Raw genomic sequence first — 20243 nt, forward strand, 5'->3', positions numbered from 1 at the left:
CCACTATAAAAGGGCAACAACTCGACTCCTTTGGAGCACATAAACCATAAGTTCAATCTGCAGTAGTTGGAGATAGAAAAAGAGTGCAAAGTTCAAGGAAGAGGAAGAAAACCCTAGCGAAGAGCAAGGAAGGCTTTGGCAAGCAAAAGGAAGTCAAATTTTGTCTCTCTACTCTTACACATGCGAAATTTTGAAGTTGTTGGGAGGTCAAAATTCTGGATCTACAGTAGGGCCAAAATTCTGGTTGTTGAGGGCCGAAATTCTGGTTTGTTATTGGGCTGTAACTGTTAGACAATAAGAGAATACTGAAATTTGTTGAATCATCTTGGAAGGCTAACTTGGTGGAGAAGGAAGGTCTTTTGATCAGGTCTAAGGTCTTAGTCTATCTCAATTTGATTAGTGGAATAGTTTGACTGGGTTTTCCCCTAGAGAGGGGTTTTAGCCCTAGATGAGTGCCTACATCTGGTGTCGTTGATCTTCATGTTTTGATTTGATAATTGCTTGATGAAACAAAGATAAAAGAAGAACATAAAAAGAAGATAATAAGTCTACAAGAATATCACAAGTAATTATCTCTATAAGAGAATCTTTCTGCCTTTCTGATTTTCTAACAAAAAGGACCATGTAGCCTCGACAATCTATGCCCTAACACCTCCATCACAAAAAGAAGTGGACATTCTGATTTGGATAGTAAAACAAGGTGAAGATAGAGACAATGAAACTACCCTTTGATCTCATGCTAGATGGGTCATTTGAAGATGAGGTGCTCCTACAGCCTACAACTCAAATGACATAATTGGCAAGTCCTCTCAAGCCATGGAATGTGGTGACTTATCACAACCCAATGGGAGCCCATTCTAAACCAACCAAAGGGGATATGGTTGTTGTGCAGTTGATATTTGTTCACATACCCAAGTATGATAATAAGGTCATCCCTCCATAGCATAATGTGCTCCAAATGTAATGCCATCTTAGAGTTATAGCCTTCATGGGGACCAATCCAAGTAACTTGGATGTATGACCTATAGATATCATTTCTAATCCCCTTGCTCAATCTTGTTCAAACAATAGAAGGTGATATGATGTGTATAAAGGGTACTTGAAAGGGGAAAGTTGATCACTATAAATACCCATGAACTCGAGCAATCAGGGAGTCATTAAGAACCAACAACTCCTCTACCCAAGGGGACCTACAAAAGCAATATTCTCTGAGGAACAAAGCGTTGGATAATGGTAGACATTCCTACCAAAAACAAGGCCTCTCAAGTTCTGGAATCCGGAAAGAAAGGAGACATAATCTCATTCAAGGTCCATACTCTTTGAAGGCAACAAGTCTAAAGATGGCCTTGAGGCATAGAGGATGGCCATTAAACTCCTCTTGGATGATGGACAATGATAGCCAAACCTGGCTCAGTTAAATAATCCAAAAGACTTGGAATATAAAGTAATTGATTGAGGATAAAATATAATATATTGAAATGATTGAGGATAAAATATAATATATTGAATAATGCATGAAAGAATTGATATGATTTAGTTACAAATGAGGACCTCGTATAAATACTAAGTGGGATGCCCTTTCATAAATAGTCATGACCCAACTAACAAACATTTCCTTTCATAATTGTTAATTATACCTATTAATTAGTATTATTATTATTGTATTGATAGCCCCCATGTGGTAGCTCAATTGGCGATGGTCGTGAAAACAAAGTGTTATGTGCGAGGAGGTTCAAGGTTCAAATCCCCCTAATTCCCCTGTGCCTGCAAAAGGGCCATACATAGGCACCTAGAGGTTATAGTGGTAGTGGTTGGAATCAACGTCGTGTCACGCAAGTACAAGACTGACCCATTGGTCGATTCCTATATATATCATTGCCTTTCCCTTTAGAAATGCTTTGTCCTCTAAGCATATTGATGAAAAGGCTTGATATCTTTTTCTTTGTCTTGAAATGTCATCACAACTTTCCCAATTCTTGGAGTTGTCATCTTCAATTATGCAAGATAAATATGACCCTCTAATTGTGGTACAGAATTATCACACTATGAAATGAACTAACCATCCCAAATCAGTCTTCTGTGGAACTTTGCGATTATAAACTTCCAAAGATGAATTGTTAGCATGAGACTTAATTTTGCTGACATCAATATTTTTCGGGACATAAGCCAATTGTTTTTGTCTAGAGCGGTATTGATACGCCAAATTGAAATGTCTACTCTTATGATTTGGTTGTCGATAAGGAGTTCTTGTGACCTAATTTTCCTTTATCATGCTTGTGGCGATTTCTTGGTTTACTTCAAGTATTGATGTTGTTGAGTTCATTATGGAATTTTCACTTGGAATTTTCATCGTCTATATTGCAACATCTGAGTATGTTTTGACTTTAATTGAATTGGCATCTTTATGAGTCTTATGATTAATGGCATTTGTATTTGTCCCCTTCTCCTCAACTTGGACATTTTTACTGAAAACTTCAATGTTTTTGTCTGGATAAGTTATTCTATTATGTTTTCCAATTACTGCTTCATAGCCTTAGAATTCTTGACTTTGCAAGTAATTTCTAACTTTGTTTTTATCAAAGATAATTTCGCCAAATTCCTTATGAATATTTGATATTGACTCTTGATTTTCTTGAAGCATCACCTTCGAGATATCTTTAAAGTCATTTAACAAAGGTATTGTCAACTGTAACTTCATTGTAATTTCTTGGAATGTCCTCATCTTCTTTTTATAGGGAAACATCAAAAAAACAAAATCTCCATGTTTAACATGAAGATACCCAGTTCTTTAAACCAAGGTAAACCGAGAATTATGTCAATCTCTTCTTTAAACATAGTTACAACATTGAATTGAGATATACATTCATAATCATCAATTATTACTTGCAAGTTCTTAATTTTGTATTCTACTTCAAAATAAGAGGCATCTTTATTCTCAATTATATACGGTTCTGAAATTAATAATTGATTTGCCAATTAACATTAATGGAATTTTCTTCATGATTCTTGTTGATAATGATATTAATCTCTTTTCCTTGAATATTCCCCTCTAATCTACATAATCCATACCATGAGATCATGCTAACTTTATAAGAGAATCTTCCTTCCATCATTTTCGAATTTTATCTGTTTCTTTTTAAATACTTCTTGTTAATTCCTTGTAACTTTTTTCTTCTTTACACCATGTCTGCGCACGTGTGTGTGTGTGTATATATATATATATAACCTTGTAAATATATTTCAAGCCGTTAAAAATTTTGCACTTATGAGCCTTCTAATATGGCCTTTTATCCATTTAAATAACTTTTTTAAATTATATACAATTTTTCACAGTATTGAAACAATTCACTTGTCAAAACTTCCTTAATATAATCCCTTAGTTACATATGTATATAGATGTAAAAATAGTGTGGATATATATATATATGGAATAATCCTCAAACCACATATATATATATATGGAATAATCCTCAAACCACATATATATATATGGAATAATCCTCGAACCATATATATATAGATGGGAATAATCCTCAAACCTATTTATTAATTAGTTTCACGAATCGATAATCCTCAAACCCGATTATTAATTAGTTTGACAATATAATCCTCAAACCATTTATTAATAAGTTTGACCAATCATACCTTTTAATTGATTTATTCGAGGTTAACCTTTAGATGTGTACAACGCACATCCCTTTAACCAATGCATTGTTTTTCCTTGGAAAGTAACTTATTAGGCCAAATTAGCGAAATCCTACAGGCGTCTATGTTTTAATTTTACAGTGTGATATCTTTACAAGCGGTAAAATTCAATGTTCAACAACCACTGGAACAAAACTTAGTGATACCCACGATTTATGATGGCCTAATCCAGGATGGTTGGTGGATATACATGGATCAATGGATATATTAAACGATTGCTAGCAGCTTAAATTCTGATTATACGAATTAATATTATTTGCAGACTGTGTACGGACACAAATTTTTTGTTGTAGTCATTACAGAAATAAATATTGCATGTGCAGCTCTCATGACTTTGTACGGCTGTGTATGTTAAACCAATTAGGTGCCTATACTATAGCCTGATGGCTGGAATTATTTTTCCTGCAATCATTTAGTAGTACCATGGACGTTCGGGATGTTTGCATGGAATTTCGAACTGGCCACTGGGTAATACAGATTGCACGATTTGTACGGATGTAATGAAACGGTGAATTGTACAGATGGAGTTTGTACAGATAGCTTCAGCACTAACTAATTTCATTAACAGTGTTGTACAATGGAAGCAAAAATCAATTTACTTGTACAACCATGGATATATTATTCTATAGCTATATGGATCAAGAGCAGAAGGTGCATATGGTAGAGTAAGGTACGAAATGGCGAAAAGTATGGCAATTGATTGATTGATGGTGTGTGTGGCGGACCGCTGACAGCCATGATACAACAAGACAACAGTGGCTGTACATGTGGATGGTTGTAGTAGCGGATGGTATTTTTTTACTAAAATTATTGAAATGCAAACGGCCAAGTGCCGATTGGTCAAAGACCTGAGAATCATGAGAAGCTCCAAAATGGCAGTGTTGAATGGTTCTAATAAGAGCATGGCCAAACGCAATACCGGAAACCAGCATCTGATACCAAATGTGATACCCAAATTTGGCTCGCAGTTAAATAATCCAAAAGATTTGGAATACAAAATAATATATTGAATAATATATGAAAAAATTGATATGATCCCATCACAAATCAAGGCACGGTATAAATACTAGGCCGAGGCTGGATGCCCTTTGATGAAACTAACAGACATGTTTTGAAAAAAAAACAACCGACAGACATGTTTTGAAAAAAAAAACAACTGACAGACATGTACTTTCATAATTGTTAATTATGCTTATTATTATTATTATTATTATTGATATATTTATGTTCATGACCAATAAACTATATGTTTGCAATGGATGGAGCATTATAACAAAAGACTTTAAATTAGCTCCATCCTACCCAATTGTCCTAAAGCAAGCTAGGTTATCAAGGCTCAAACCTTGTCACCATAAAGGACCGTGGGGTACCCACAAGTAACTAAGACGTTCCATTTCCACAAGGGCATCTCCAATGAAGTCCCTTGATAGTGGGAGCATACTTGGGTATGGGATTTTGAAATGAAGATCGTATGTCCAAGTACCATGGGAAGCAAGAAGGACACATCACACTGGAATATGCAGAATTTCTTTTGACGGGCATGCCTAAAAGTTGTGATAGCAGTTTGTTTTGCCCTAGTGTTTTTGAACCCTTTAAAGTTAGACAACTTGTTTGAAACAACTATGCCATGACAATTTCCTTTAAAGTTTTTTTGGTACAGAATCTAGCCACAGGTCTATAGTGCAATGATGACATTTTTCTATAAAATGACATCAATTTTGTACATTTAAGCTGCATAAAGAAAAGGTCTGTGGCAATATCTGCATTTCACAAAATCAGCTGGCAAATACTCTCGAAGATATATCTGTACATCTTAAGAATGAACATCTTTAGCTGTTCTCTTCAATTAAAATCATGCTTTTCCAAATCTTCTCACATGGCAAAAATTTGTTTCTGAAACGACTATGCCATGACAATTTCCTTTAAAAGTTTTTTTGGTACAGAATCTAGCCACAGGTCTATAGTGCAATGATGACATCTTTCTATAAAATGACATCAATTTTGTACATTTATGCTGCATAAAGAAAAGGTCTGTGGCAATATCTGTATTTCACAAAATCAGCTGGCAAATACTCTCGAAGATATATCTGTACATCTTAAGAATGAACATCTTTAGCTGTTCTCTTCAATTAAAATCATGCTTTTCCAAATCTTCTCTACATGGCAAAAATTTGTTTCTGAAAGATATATATCTAAAGCCACAGCATATTGAATTTTGATATTCTTGGACGATCGCATCTGTATCCTTGTAACATAATCACCATGCACCATGTCTTCCTTTGTTAAATCGAAATCGGCCAAATGGAATAAGTACGAAGTAGTATCTTCCTTCAATCCCTTATATTCTAAATCTGTTCCTTGCTTTCAATGTAAATTATCAATGATATCTTGCTAAAGGATCGTTAATGAAAATTAGCATTTCATATGTTAGCATATTTTAAAAGTTTATATACGCTACCAATATTTCATGAGCTTAAGATTAATCTCAGTTGCAGAGCTACCACGCACCCATTACAATTAATATTAATAATAGTTCTCGCATAGATTATAGCCTTCTCTTGCAATTGCTCACATACTGTACAAATTTGTCACACGGGTTCAGTATTAGCTCCTTCATTCTTGGGTGATATTTGCATTATGAAAACATCTGAAAGTATAAAAAATTCCCAATCTATCCTGTGTTTTCTACCACATCAAGAAAAATAATTCAACTTTTCCACCCAAGCTAGTAGTACTATATGTTTAAAAGAATGATGCCCATGCATACACATTACTCCTGAGTCCTTGCTACAGGGCATACCTAACTCTCAACCGTAAATAAAGCTTTCGTTAATATTCTTTCCTTGTGTTTTTTCGATAAACAAAATTTACTTATTATTCTTTAATAGAGTCCAACATAAGGTAGCATTCCTGCAATTTTTAGAACTTACACCCAAATCTTATGCCATCTCATCTAGAAGTAAATATACTGCTGTATTCATCTCTAAACCATATCTCATAACTCAATAACAGAATCTAGCTATTGGATATTCTATTTTCTGGAATGCTTTCTAACTTCAGAAGGATTATGTTTTAATTGTGTATCACAGCATTCTAATCTGTTCCCAGTTTCATTCATTAACCATGAGGTAAACCGTAAACGTGTCCACTGAGGGGCTTCCCAGATGCTGGAATTAATGTCGGTCCCCAAACCTGTATATCAAATTTGGCCAGTCAAAATAAGAGTTTGAATCTTGAAACCATGTATTACAGGTAGTATCACTAAAGTTCATAGTTCCTACAGATCAACATTGGATCTGCTATCTCCTGTGAAAGGACATAGCTATCTTTTATTGTTTGTGATTTAACCAGAACTTGAACATGGAATTTTCATTAACATGCACAAAGTCAAATGACCTAAGAATAAATTTCATCACGCACAAGGCCAAATGACATAAGAATAAATTTCTTTGACATGCACAAGGCCAAATGTCTGAAGAATAATTTAAATTAACATGCACAAGGCCAAATGGTCCTAAGGGTAAAATGACAAGAGTTTAAACTTGACAATAAGTCAAACACTGTCTAATAAATGTCAATAGTAAATAGAAATTAGCATGGAAGTGGAAAAACCACAGCTCCTATGCAACACATTTCCAAGCTTGAAAGGTCCCATCCCCTTTTCTCCTTAGGGATTTTCCTGCACCAAGAATTTCTTATCATAGGACTGCTTCTTTCTTCAAGAAGTTGTCCAGTGGCATGAGCATTCCCCATTAAAGACATTATACCTTCTTGGATGGCCACAGGTAGCACATCTAAATTATAAAATGACTATCCCTACCTCACTTGAGCTGCATATTTCAAAATCCTCATTAGACCCTTTTACATCATGCCACTTCAAAACATAGGCAATGCGAGCTTGTCCATAACTACACCATCTGGTGTTTTTCTGTCCCGTTTCTAATTATTCTTGTACTTTATGCTCATGATTTTTATGTCAATATGGACTTCTGCTTTCCTGTGGGTATTTTACATGAAAATGGAGCTGATCTTCCAACTGCAAAAATACATGTTTAGCCCTTGCATCCTTCTAGATGATTTGTCTGAACATCCAAGCCATTCTTAGTATTATAAGGTAGAAAATGACAAGCATGGCTAGATTTTGCTTAACAAAATATAAATCATTATATGAAAGGGAGATCAGACATAAAACTTGAAATTGCCAAAGCATTAATCAACAAGATCCAGTAAGCGATCGGAAATTCTTATTAACAGTATGGATAAAGCTTCACATAATATACTATAGAGATACTATTCTCAAACTAAATACATAATAGCCTCCATACAACCAATAAGGACTTTCATAAAGATGAATTTCATGAAGGGAAACAAGAAAATACATGTACTGTAGGATTCAAAGCAAGGACAAAACATTTTAACCAACAGAATAAGGGATTCCATACACTTCTTTATGTCAACAATACTGTGAAGCCTATCCCTGGCAATATGAATTAAATAAAAGTTATAGCTAGGATCTGCAAAGGAAAATGCCTAAAGGGATGCTTGAAATCAGAAACGAACAAACCTTGCAACCATGGTACCTATGCCATCCCTTGTGAATAGTTCTAATAATATAGCTCCACCAACAGTACCATCCAAGAGATGAACCCTCTGTACACCACCCTGGATGTTTCACAGGTATTATTAAGCAGACATGAAGCAATATAATAATCCAAAATGTCTAATGAAGAAGAAATAATACACCAAATTAGAAAATACAAAGAACTATCTTGTATAAATGTTAAATATAAAAGGCTATAACAATGATTAGATATCTTTGTTTTTAAAACAACAAAAACACCTAGTCACAGAGAGTCCATGACAACTTACGAGAAAAACGAAGTAAAAAATAGTGTCAGGAGGAGGCAAACCTCGAATGCATGTTGAAAGGAAGACCAATTACCAGCAGTAAAATAGAGTATCTGCCTTTTGTCCTTTCAATGACTATGTAATATTAAACGTAGAAGTTTATAACAAAGATTAGATCTCACATTTTTAACAGATAAAGCATGGCTAGTCACATAGGGAGTCCACAACAATTGATGAGAAAACAAAGTAAAAAATATTGTCTGCAGAACGCAAACCTTGAATGATTTAACCATAGAATACAATGTGGAAATGTTGAAAGCAAGACTAGATAGCAGCATCAAAAAAGAGTGCGTTTTTTCGTCATTTCAATAGCAATTTTTGATGAATCTCCATCACTTAGCCTGATTTTCACTGCATCTCTATATTTAAGTCAAAACTAATCTATAGGTTATTTTTCGACAAATGCTTCTCATATCTCAATGCACTAAGCACGCACATTCCTTATATGAGAATATACTCAATGATGCAAAGCCAACTTGCAATATTCAACTACTTGAGCATACTTTGCCTCAAGCTGCAAATGGGGTCTATCTATTCCACCTAAGTAGCCCAAGACTTCCACCGAGGCCCAAACATTTTTGCTAGCATCAAACTAATACAAGCACAAGCATGTCATTGGGGAGACTTCAACCCTAGTCATGCAAATATCAGTGCCCTGCTTTCACCGACCCAAAGAGCCACCATTAATAACACAGGTTTAATTTTATTCAAATAACTTACAACAAGAAGGATTATGTACAACCTGAGTGGGCCTAAACAGTTAAGAACGTGTGTTTTCTTGTTGGAGGTCACCTCTTCAATTCTGGAGGGGGGTAGAGTGTGTACATGTGAACAAACTATTGTTTGCAGATATTTCGCATAAGGGGGAGATCGTAAAATGTTTCCCAATGAGTTTCCCCATCTTGAAAATGTGGAAAGCAAGAATGCACCCCCACATCTAAGGGAGTGCATCCATATCCCCATGTAACACTAGTAAAATTATGTATGTATATGGTAAATTTTAAGACAAGTATTACAAATTTTTCACAATTTTATGTTTAATATTACAAAATTATGCACAATGTTAACATTTCCTTTCATTCAAATCACTGCTCTCCCTCAATCCATCACAAAAAGTATGAAATTATGAATAGACGAAATATAATTGAGTCTTAAAATTATAAACTCAATTTTTCAAAGTTTTGAGGGTATAGCACAAGCTAAATGTGACATACCTTATAGTACTCATGACATGCCATAGGCTAAATCCATCTAGTCCAAATGACAAAAATTGATAATTCAATATGAGTTAAAAAAATATGGTTATTTGCAATCAAGAACTCTATGATACACATGCACACACTCCTAATAGACCAAAGGACATCACCCTAAACTATGGATTAGAAAATTTTCCAACTTTTTCTGACAAACTTTGTAAATATCTTCCACGATAAATTTGGAATTTTTTGTTTAGTCTCGTTTTGCTGAAATTTATTTAAGTGCCATTTAAATCAACATGTTTTTGCTTTTTTATAATAAAATTATTGAGTTAATGCTTCGTTCTTCTTTTCCAATTCAATAAATTTTAATCATTTCTTTAAGTATTCTTTATTTTGATGATTGCTACTTCCCATTTTAAGGTATTGACTTCATTAGTAAGATTTTCATTTTCATTTCATAAATCACATGTTTCTAAAGTGTCCTTTAAAAATTTCATTTGAAACTCTTCCAATTCATTTTTCAATTGTACAAAACTAAAACTTATATGTTTACTTTGTGGTTGATGTGATCCCCCTCTAAAATTGTCAAGGCCTTAAAATTAAAGAAATTGTCAAGGCACAGAAATTAAAGATTAACACATAATATACCCAACATGAACAAAATAGCATAAAGTACTTAGAAAAGAATGGCAATATACAAAAGAATGGCACAAAGTCACATAGATAATGAGGAAAACTACATAACATAGTGGGAAGCACTACTTCCAAAGAGATGAGTCGCACACTACTTGCCCTAAAAAGGTAATCGGGGATAACCTAAAAACCCACAAGGTCCAAAAGAATTCATTGTTCTATGTTCATGAATAATGCCTGCAATGGGCTAAATATCATAAATTTATTTTACAAAAGTTATAGCCCAACTAGCCCTTATGGACCTATAGGTCTGATCAGAAACACTATCTTCTATGTTATACATGTAATATATAGAACTAGGTGCACAAAATTTTCCTCCCTCAAAAGATTCACCCTCAACGCATTAAAGGAAACCTAGAAGTAAGACTTCTTCAGATTTGTGTGCATTTGTTTCCATGCTTTATTATTCATCAAACCATAACTGACTCTTAATGGTGCCAATCCCAAATAGTCTTTTGTCACACAATGGCTTTTTCTTTGACTCTGTGTTGTCATAATCTCGCCAATTCCAAACATAAGTTGGGCATTTAATAATATCTTGTCAAGTAATTTTTCGTTGATTTGTGATTCCACTAATGCCATTAGCTCTACCATCTTCTTAACTAGAAGTGAGAATGCCCATGTGCAATTTTTTTTCTTACAGACATTCCTAATAATGAGGATGTCAATATGATTCCACTTTTCATAAATCTTCCTCTTGGTATAATAAAACATCCTTGCCTATGTGTTTGATCTTCAATTGTATTTTCTTAACAAAGAACGTCAACAAGTATTTTCATCGGGTTTAAGATTTACCTCCCTCATGTTGGTTCTCAACTTCTCAAGTATCTCATAACAACCTTCTTATAGCTTCTCCTCTTTTTGAAGTTGAAGCAAGATGTTATCCATCAATTTCTTTCATCCTTCTTGAATTCTTATCCCCATTTCTGATATGGCAACATCCTTATTTAAGGCTTCTTCAACCTTCTTACATGTTTCCTCTTCAACTGTCATGGTCATCAGTTCATCTATGATCCCTGATTATACCTCCTATAGGCACCTCTTTGCATTCTTAACTTTGTTCAAAAAGGCTCGATTATAGTTACAAAAACCTTTTATTTTGTTGTCTCTCCTTGCAAGTTCTTCCTCTAAACCATCGTTGTCCTCCATCAAATTGCTTTCCTTTCCTCCTCTTACTCTCTTGAACGCTTTAACAAGTGCTTGATTAAGGACCCGAATCTTGGGCAACTTATCATCTTTCTTCGTAAGTTCCTCTGTAATTCTTGTTTTTCCTTCTGCGATTTGGATATTTGAGTATCTTTTTTTTAAGTGCACATTTTACTTCCTTCCATGCACTCATCTTTGATATTTTACGTACTTCCCTCACGTTTGACATGAAGGGAACCCATTTTTTCCCACAAATTTTTCCTATCAACCACATATTGTGAAAGAGTACTATTCAAAATTGTCAATAGAAATGATGGTTATGACATTCCTATTGAACCATCCTTACCAAAACCTTCATATATGGTTTGCATGTTCCATATATCACATGGGTATGCACCTTGCTTTGTTCATTCGATGCCCTCGTGTGTCAAAGGTTATTCTTAGCTTTCTTTTCCACTTGTGTAGTGCAATTTTCTCATTCACTTTTACTTGTAGGAATTCAAATATCTTAATTTGCAAATCCTACGAAACCCAACACCATCTCCATATGTATTGTTGTTAAAACCATGTCCTACATAACTAGCAACATCATTGTTTTTGTTAAATCCACAAGATACTATGTTGTTCCCACATTTTCCTAGAAGCTCAACCTTAGAATCTTTTCTTCCACTTCTGTGCTAAAAGTTATGGAAATTTTTACATCGGCTGCCCAAATACTCCACAAACTAGGGTTTTTTTAGAACCACTAACTTGTAAATAAAATATCTCAATAAAGACAAGCAAACATCGTCCCAAATTTGACATAAATATTCTCATATGTGTCCTATATTACTTTCGAGTCACCTGATTTGGATATACCAATCAAAAGTTATGTCTACTATAAGTTGACGTGTTTTTTACTCTTCTATGGGGATTCTCTATAGGTCGACCATTTACCCACTTTGAAAGTAACTTCTCCCTAATGTAATAGGTCACACTTAATTTGGATCTGCCAAAGTGTTAATTTTTGGTATGTTCTATGCTTAAGAGCAATTTACTTCAATTTTCTTATTAGCTCAATATCTTGATAGTAAAATGCAAATACAACGTAAACATAAACAGTAGAAGACAAGCCAAGACAAGAGGACATAAGATATGGCACCAGCCAAGGACAAACCCCAATGTGGGGAACCCTTGATCAATTCTTCTTATATTCTTCAATAGTTCAGCAGAGAGAGAGATAGTACAAATATACAAAACTGATATTTTATGACAGCAGTAGTAAAGCATTGACCAGAGAAGTCATTGTTGGTCAAACAGGACAGAATCTTTCTCCAAATGGCTTGATCAAGCCCAGTCAACTTCAGCCTCCAACAGCTAGCTCAATCAGCCCAAAAACTACATTGTTGGTTATGTTCCTATGAAAATCCTTCAACTCCTCGGAAGATCCTTCACATGGCAACAATAGTCTACTACAATCACGATCCAATCCGATCAACACTTTGACCCAACACTCCACAAAATGATGTTGTCCTCCACTGTTTCCTCGCTGCTCTTGCAATTCTTGTTAGGGCATAATATGCAGCCCTTAACCCTCCATGCTGTCAACAGACTAAGCCCTTCTAGAGTTGCGGTCCACCTAGGAGAGTCTCCCTTTCTGCCACACTGCCTCGTGCAAGCATTGTTCACCTTAATGTTGCCTTGGAACAATCTTAGCTGCTTGCTATGGCTTGCAACCTAGCCAAGCAGCTAGTTGTAACTACGTTCTCCTCCAACAAGCCCAAACAGTCATTAACCCATGCCTAGAAACAGCCTATATCACTACGTTGTCACCTACAGCAACTCATGCTTCTTTCACGTTGTCAACAGGTTTCTTCTTGCTGCGTTAGGGCTCCATTTGTTGCGGCTTAGGGTCTCTCCTTGGCTGCGTATTAGTGCTCCTCTTTGTTGCGGATCTGGCCTCTCTTTGCTGCGGATTAGGCCTCCTCCTTGTTGTGGATTAGGGCTCCTTTGACTGCGGCTAGATCCCCCTTTAATCTGCGGCTAGATCTCTTCTTTAACTGTGACTAGATCTCCCTTCAATCTGCAACTAGATCTCTTCTTTAACTGCGGCTAGGGCACCTTTGTGACCTTTCTTTCCACCACGTCCTCCTTGTGAGAGGACAAACCCAAACGAGTGGAGAGAGAGATCATGAGTGATGTGCCCCTCAAATGACTTGAGGTCTCCTCTATTTAAATGCAACGTTGAGGTTGAGCTGGGGGTAATTTGCTTGCTAGCCGACCTTGACAAATTGTCAATAATATTAATAAATTCATATCTCCATAAATACATGTCGGAGTCGGATGATCTTTAGATCATTCCTACACCTCTCGGAGAGAGGAATCCAAGAAAAATATAAACTGCCATAAATAAGGTGACCCATATGGAGTTTGGCCCTAGTTGCCAATTTTAACACTCCCTCTCAACTAGGGAGAATCCATCTGTTAATCCATCTGTCAGTCGGTACTATCTCTGCCAATAATGCACTGCTCTGCTGAACTATGAAGAAGAAGAAGTGATTGAGAATGTATTATACCATTCTCTACTGACCCGAAGTCAGTCCCAGATAAATGAGAGTCTCACACCACTCTTACTGACCTGAAGTCAGTTCCAATAAAGAGAGTGTGTCATACCACTCTTACTGACCCGAAGTCAATTCCAATTGATCCCAAATCAATATCATCCTAGATTAGGGAGTACAGTAGTACACGATGCGTCCATCGGTAGTACTATGGTCCCTATCCTCATTTCCCTACTCATTGGCCAGATGAGAGGTACTTCCAATGAGTGCCAGACTGCATGGGTAGGATGTCTTAGCAGGAGAAGGATGAACCACTCTTCCTGCCTACATGTCGCCATAGGGTATCTTAGGGGAAGGCTGAACCACTCACCCTGTACACAACAAATCACTAGGGGAAGGTTGGACCACTCACCCTATGATTGTGTCTCAGCAGGAGAAGGACGAACCACTCATCTTGCCTACATAGCAAACCACTAGGGGAAGGTTGAACCTCTCGCCCTATGGTTGCTCATCGCTCCAAGAAATGTTGGAAATAATACTGAGAGGGGGGGGGTGAATCAGTATTATCAGATCAATAAAACTTTTTCAATGCTCAGAAACATACATGCTACTTTCGTTAAGTGAACCCGCGTGTACACGCGACTGTATCTAATGCAACAAGCGTATACCCAGAGATCTTATAATTCAGTTAGCTTTAATCTTCTGTAAATGCATCAGAACATTATTAGGTATATTAACAGTAAACAGGTGCAGTATAACAGAACAGAACATCACACAAGAGCCACACACATGAACACCATGATATAAGGTGGAAACCCAATGTGGGTGAAAACCACCTGCTGCAATTCGTCTCTTTCTTCTTTAATGAGAAACTTCTTTTACAATGTACTGGTGCAGTCCTTTACCAGTACGCAGGCTACAACCTGCAGAGGGCTACAACCCTCTCTCGTTTTCCAACTACTTCTGGAAGGGAGCTACAACCCCCTCAGCTCTTGTACTAGCTGATCCATTTACTAGTACGTAGGTGCTGACCCTACAACCTTCAGGGACCACGTTTCATCAATTTTCAGACTGGATCCAAGAGTACAAAACAAACATTACTGCAATACAATCATCAACTTATACTTGCATCATAATTCATTAAACAACCCAATACTGAATCACTGAAACCCTGTCATCAAGAACACAGAACCCAAACCAGAGCCCAGAACTCTGCAACAACCACCAGAATCAGCAGCAACCTGAAATATCAAATCTTATTATGCATACGCTACTTCACTGTACCAAAACCGCGTGTATACGCGCTTTCACCAAAGGCAACCCACGTGCAGATCTAGAAATAGATTCTTATGCCTTCGCTGTCAGATCCGACCCTTGCCAAAACGTCCCGAACAGATAACCAGCAATACCAGATCCTCTCACTGCATCAGACACGCCATACATATCTTTGCCTAATGATCTTCTCCTTATATAGCCTTAGGCCTTGTTCAATACCAAGAGCCAAAACCATAGTAACACAATACCATCAACTTCAAAACTAGGGATCGACACGCCCGTCGAGACACAATGGTCCGAAACCATAGGCACAACTTCCAAGGACTAACCGCCATGGACCAAAGGTACTTTTCCACATACACGCGCTTTTGCTGAAGCCAACCGGCGTGTACACGCGACTTGTGCTTAACGAACCTGCGTGTATGAACTTTCTTGCCATGCTGTACTAAGATCTGTCCTCTGATTAAGTTGCCATTACCTGTACCAACCTCTGAGCACCTGTACCAACCTCTGAGTGAGTTGCCATCAAGGACAACACTTGAAACATAATGCCAACAAGAAGTACCCCATGCCCCCCAGGGCTCAATATTCATATAATACAAGACCCTCAGGAGAAGATCTCTCCACGACTCCTAGTCGTTTTCGGAAAGTCAAGAATTTGACCTTTCCCAAGGGCTTCGACAAAATATCGACGACCTGCTCATCAGTCTCAATGTGATGGAGCCTTATTTCTCCTCGTTGTACCATATCCCGGATAAAGTGGTACCTGATGTCTATGTGCTTGGAGCGATCATGAAATACGAGATTCTCTGATAATCGGATCCCACTCTGGTTGTCGCAAAGGATCATGGTATCCAACACATGTTCAAACAGCTCACTAAAGAGCTTCCTCAACAAGACAGCTTCACAAAAGGCCATACTCGCAGCTATGTATTCGGCCTCAGCGGTGCTCAAAGAAACCGACTTCTGCTTCCTGCTCATCCAGGATATCGAAGCAGAACCCAAAGAGAAACAGCACCCAGAAGTGCTCTTACAATCCACCACACTGTCTGCCCAATCAGCATCAGAATAACCAATCAGCCTCACATCTCCGGCTGTGTATCTCAGTCCATGAGTGATTATGCCTCGAAGATATCTCGGAAGATTCTTGGCACCAATCCAATGTGTGTGATGAGGCTCAACCATATATTGGCTCAACTTGTTGACTGCAAAACATATATCCGGACGGGAGTTCACCAAGAACATCAGTGCTCCTATGAGTTGACGATACTCAGAAGCATTTCCCAATTCAGGTCTAGCAGCACTACCACATAACTTATTAAAGTTAAGCTCCATCGAGGTAGTCACAGGCTTGCAGTCCACCATCTCAAATCCTTCCAATATCTTCACAACATATTTTCCTTGAGATAGGAAAATTTCTTCTGGCTTTTGCCAGACCTCCAACCCTAGGAAGTAGTGCATCAGTTCTAGGTCCTCCATCTCAAATTCGGAAGCCAACTCCCTCTTACGTTTGTGAATGAGAAGGTCTGCATTGGTCAGAAAGAGGTCATCCATATAAAGTACCAGTACGAGAGGTTTATCATCCTCAACCTTAAAGTAAAGGTTTGGGTCGACTTCACTCCTAGTGAATCTCAGCGTCATCAGATAGCTATCAATCCTCTCATACCAAGCCCGAGGTGCTTGCTTCAATCCATAGAGAGCTTTCTTCAACCTATATATACGAGATTCTTGGTCATGAACCTCAAACCCTTCGGGTTGTTCCACATCTGTGATTTTGCTATTACTTGAGGGGAATGGTCCCCTTGTAAGTTTTCCCTCGGTACATCCCGAGCATATACCTTCATTCTCTTCTTTGAATTTGTGCATCCCTGTCACCATCTGTCTCATATCGGGTCAGGTCTTGTAATGAAGATGGGCAAATCTCCGTGCCGTAGTTCAGATTATAGAGATGTGTCGCAAGGCATGGCCCACAATGGACTTCCTGCAACTTGATACGAAGTGCCAACCCTAAACCCAAGAGTAAAACCATCTTTAAAATTCCTTTTCCAAACACGTACCTTTCCATCGATGAATGCCACCTTGTAACCTTTGTCTTCCATTGCCGAAATGGACACCGGGTTCTTCTTGAGATCAGGTAGATATAGAACTTCTTGTAAATGAATCGTGTTACCCTGATTCAATTGAAGGGTAACATTCCCTATATCCTTTACGAGATAGGTGGCATTGTCTCCAAGAATAATCTCCAAGTTTATTTCCTTCTCTATCAGATTAGAGAGAGTTTCCTTGTATCTGGTGAAGTGCCTTGAAGCACCACTATCAATAAGCCAATTTCCCAAAGTGTCCAGATGAGACGTAGTGGAGAGGGTCGATATAAGATAGTAATCCTTTTGCTTATTGTTAACAACATTTGATTCTTCATACCTGTAGTTCTTTGCTTTCTTGGAGGGTCAACCATTTCCATGATGTCTCGCATTCCTTTTTCCTTTGCCATTGTACCTGTCATTCCTTCGATCGTTGTTGTTGAAGTTTCCCCTGGAGTGATTGTGATCATCATCATGTGATGTGTCCCTTCTATTTGGACACTCCCTCGCATAGGGGCCAAGCTTATTGCAAACAAAGCATCTGCCCTTTCGTCCATCCTTAGTTTCGGGCTTTCCATCGAAATGACCTTTAGACCCTGCATTATTTCTCCTTATGGCATGAGCAGAGAAAGCAGTGGGGTTGCCTTTATTAGAAGGCATTTCTTGCTCCACCACTTTGCCTTTATTAGAAGGCATTTCTTGCTCCACCACTTTGCCTTTATTAGAAGGCATTTCTTGCTCCACCACTCTTGTTTCTTCTTGAATGCATCTTGACATCAATTCATCAAATCCCGAAATTCAATCATTATTGAAAATAGTGGTTCTAAATATATACCACTCGAGTGGGAGTCCTCCAAGGGTAGTGATAGTAAGTTCCCTGTCAGGAGTGACTTCTCCAATCGATAGAAGATCATTCTTGATCTCGGTGATCCTTAAGAAGTAGGATTGAATATCCTCATCCTTGCCCTTCTTAATATCCTTCAACTTATTTTTGAGGAACAAAATTTGATTCGCATCACTAACCTTGAATATGCTTACCAATCTGTCGTAGATCTTCTTGGAGGTGTTTAAATTGGAGATGTAGGCCACCAGACGCTTGTCAATGGAATCTCTGATAATCCTCTTCGCTTTGACTTCAACCTTGTTGTACTTGCTCTTTGTAGCAGCCAGTGCATTTGATGGAGGCTCGAGGATTTTACCCTTCACATAGTCCAACACTTGTTCTTCTAATGTCAAATCAAGAGACATCTTCCATCCGTGATAGTCAGACTTTTCACGGAGCTTGTCTTCAGCCGGGAAGTGGGATGAAGAGCCCATTGAGCCTTTGAACTTGTCCAACTGTCTTCGATGATTGCTCTTTCACTCTTGCTTGGGCTTTGTCTTCACCTTAGCTCTGATACCATGTTAATTTTAGGATGCTTAGAGAAAATTTACTTCAATTTTCTTATTAGCTCAATATCTTGATAGTAAAATGCAAATAGAACATAAACATAAACAGTAGAAGACAAGCCAAAACAAGAGGACACAAGATGTGGCACCAACCAAGGACAAACCCCAATGTTGGGAAACCCTTGATCAATTCTTCTTATATTCTTCAATAGTTCAACAAGGAGAGAGATAGTACAAATATACAAAACTGATATTTTATGACAGCAACAGTAAAGCATTGACCAGAGAAATCATTGCTGGTCAAACAGGGCAAAATCTTTCTCTAAATGGCTTGGTCAAGCCCAGTTAACTTTAGCCTCCAACAGCTAGCTCAATCAACCTCTGTTTTACAACTCGGCCGAGTTGAAACCGAAACGGCCGTTTCGGACCGAGTCAAACCCCAACACAATGACCCGGCTCGGCTGACCGAGTCATAGCTGACTCGGTCAACCCGGCCGGGTCCGTATTGACTCGGCCGAGTCATTAAAAGCACGGCTGGGCAGCGTATTTTATGAATTGAATTCACTTTTTTGCTGTTTTTTGGTAAAGTTAAGTAGGGTTTGTGCATTCCAAAGGGTAATGGTAGATTGCTAAATGCTTTTGGGGTCCATTTCCCCCTCCCAAACTCTATTTAAGACAGCCAAATGCTCTCATTTCACTCACAGCAGTCTTATGCATTTGAGTGAGAGTCTTCTTTGAGAGTTAGTGAGCAGTTCTTGAGCTTGTTTTGGAGCAGCAGTGAGGAGTCTTGGAGGAGCATTGTAGCTGGAGTGAGGAGCTTCTTGGGCAGCGATTTGGAGCAGCATTGAGGAGCTGATTCTTGGAGCAAGCTTGAGGAGGCAGTTTGTGCCTGGAGGTATTTTTTTCCACCTCTATAAATCTGTTTTTACTTAGTAAATTTTAGGTGCATATCAAGATAGCTTAGAGAGTGTTTTTAGTCAAATAAATGAACAGTGAATCAATTTTTATTTTTATTTTTCATTTTCAGATTGTTTTCCTAGTCAAAAAATGGCACCTAGAGCAAAAGATCCTGCTTGGGCATATGTTGAAATGGTTGATAGTGAGATGTGTTGCAAGTTTTGCCATAGGAAAATTAAGTCAGGTCCTGGGGGGATTCATAGGCTGAAACAACACTTGGCAGGGATTAAAGGCAATATTACTCCATGTCCCTCTGATCAAATTGGGGAGATTAGAAAGAATTTGTTGGAAAGCTTTGAAAAATTTAAAGAAGAAAAGACTAGGCAAAAAGAGATACAAGCTGAAATTGG

At 37.6% G+C, this 20243-nt stretch overlaps 1 protein-coding gene across 1 annotated transcript in view; it reads right to left on the minus strand.

The window, feature by feature from the left end:
- Window positions 1-20243, minus strand: part of LOC149244623 (putative amino-acid acetyltransferase NAGS1, chloroplastic) — a 210787-nt gene that overhangs the window by 155839 nt on the left and 34705 nt on the right. The window contains exon 7 of the mRNA XM_089374921.1: window positions 8270-8367. Coding sequence (XP_089231047.1) covers window positions 8270-8367 — 98 coding nt within the window. The remainder of the gene's footprint in view (window positions 1-8269; window positions 8368-20243) is intronic.

Source organism: Pinus tabuliformis, chromosome 8 (genome assembly GCF_031772625.1).
Source record: "Pinus tabuliformis cultivar Carrire ecotype Pingquan chromosome 8, CPIR1, whole genome shotgun sequence".
Taxonomy (NCBI): domain Eukaryota; kingdom Viridiplantae; phylum Streptophyta; class Pinopsida; order Pinales; family Pinaceae; genus Pinus; species Pinus tabuliformis.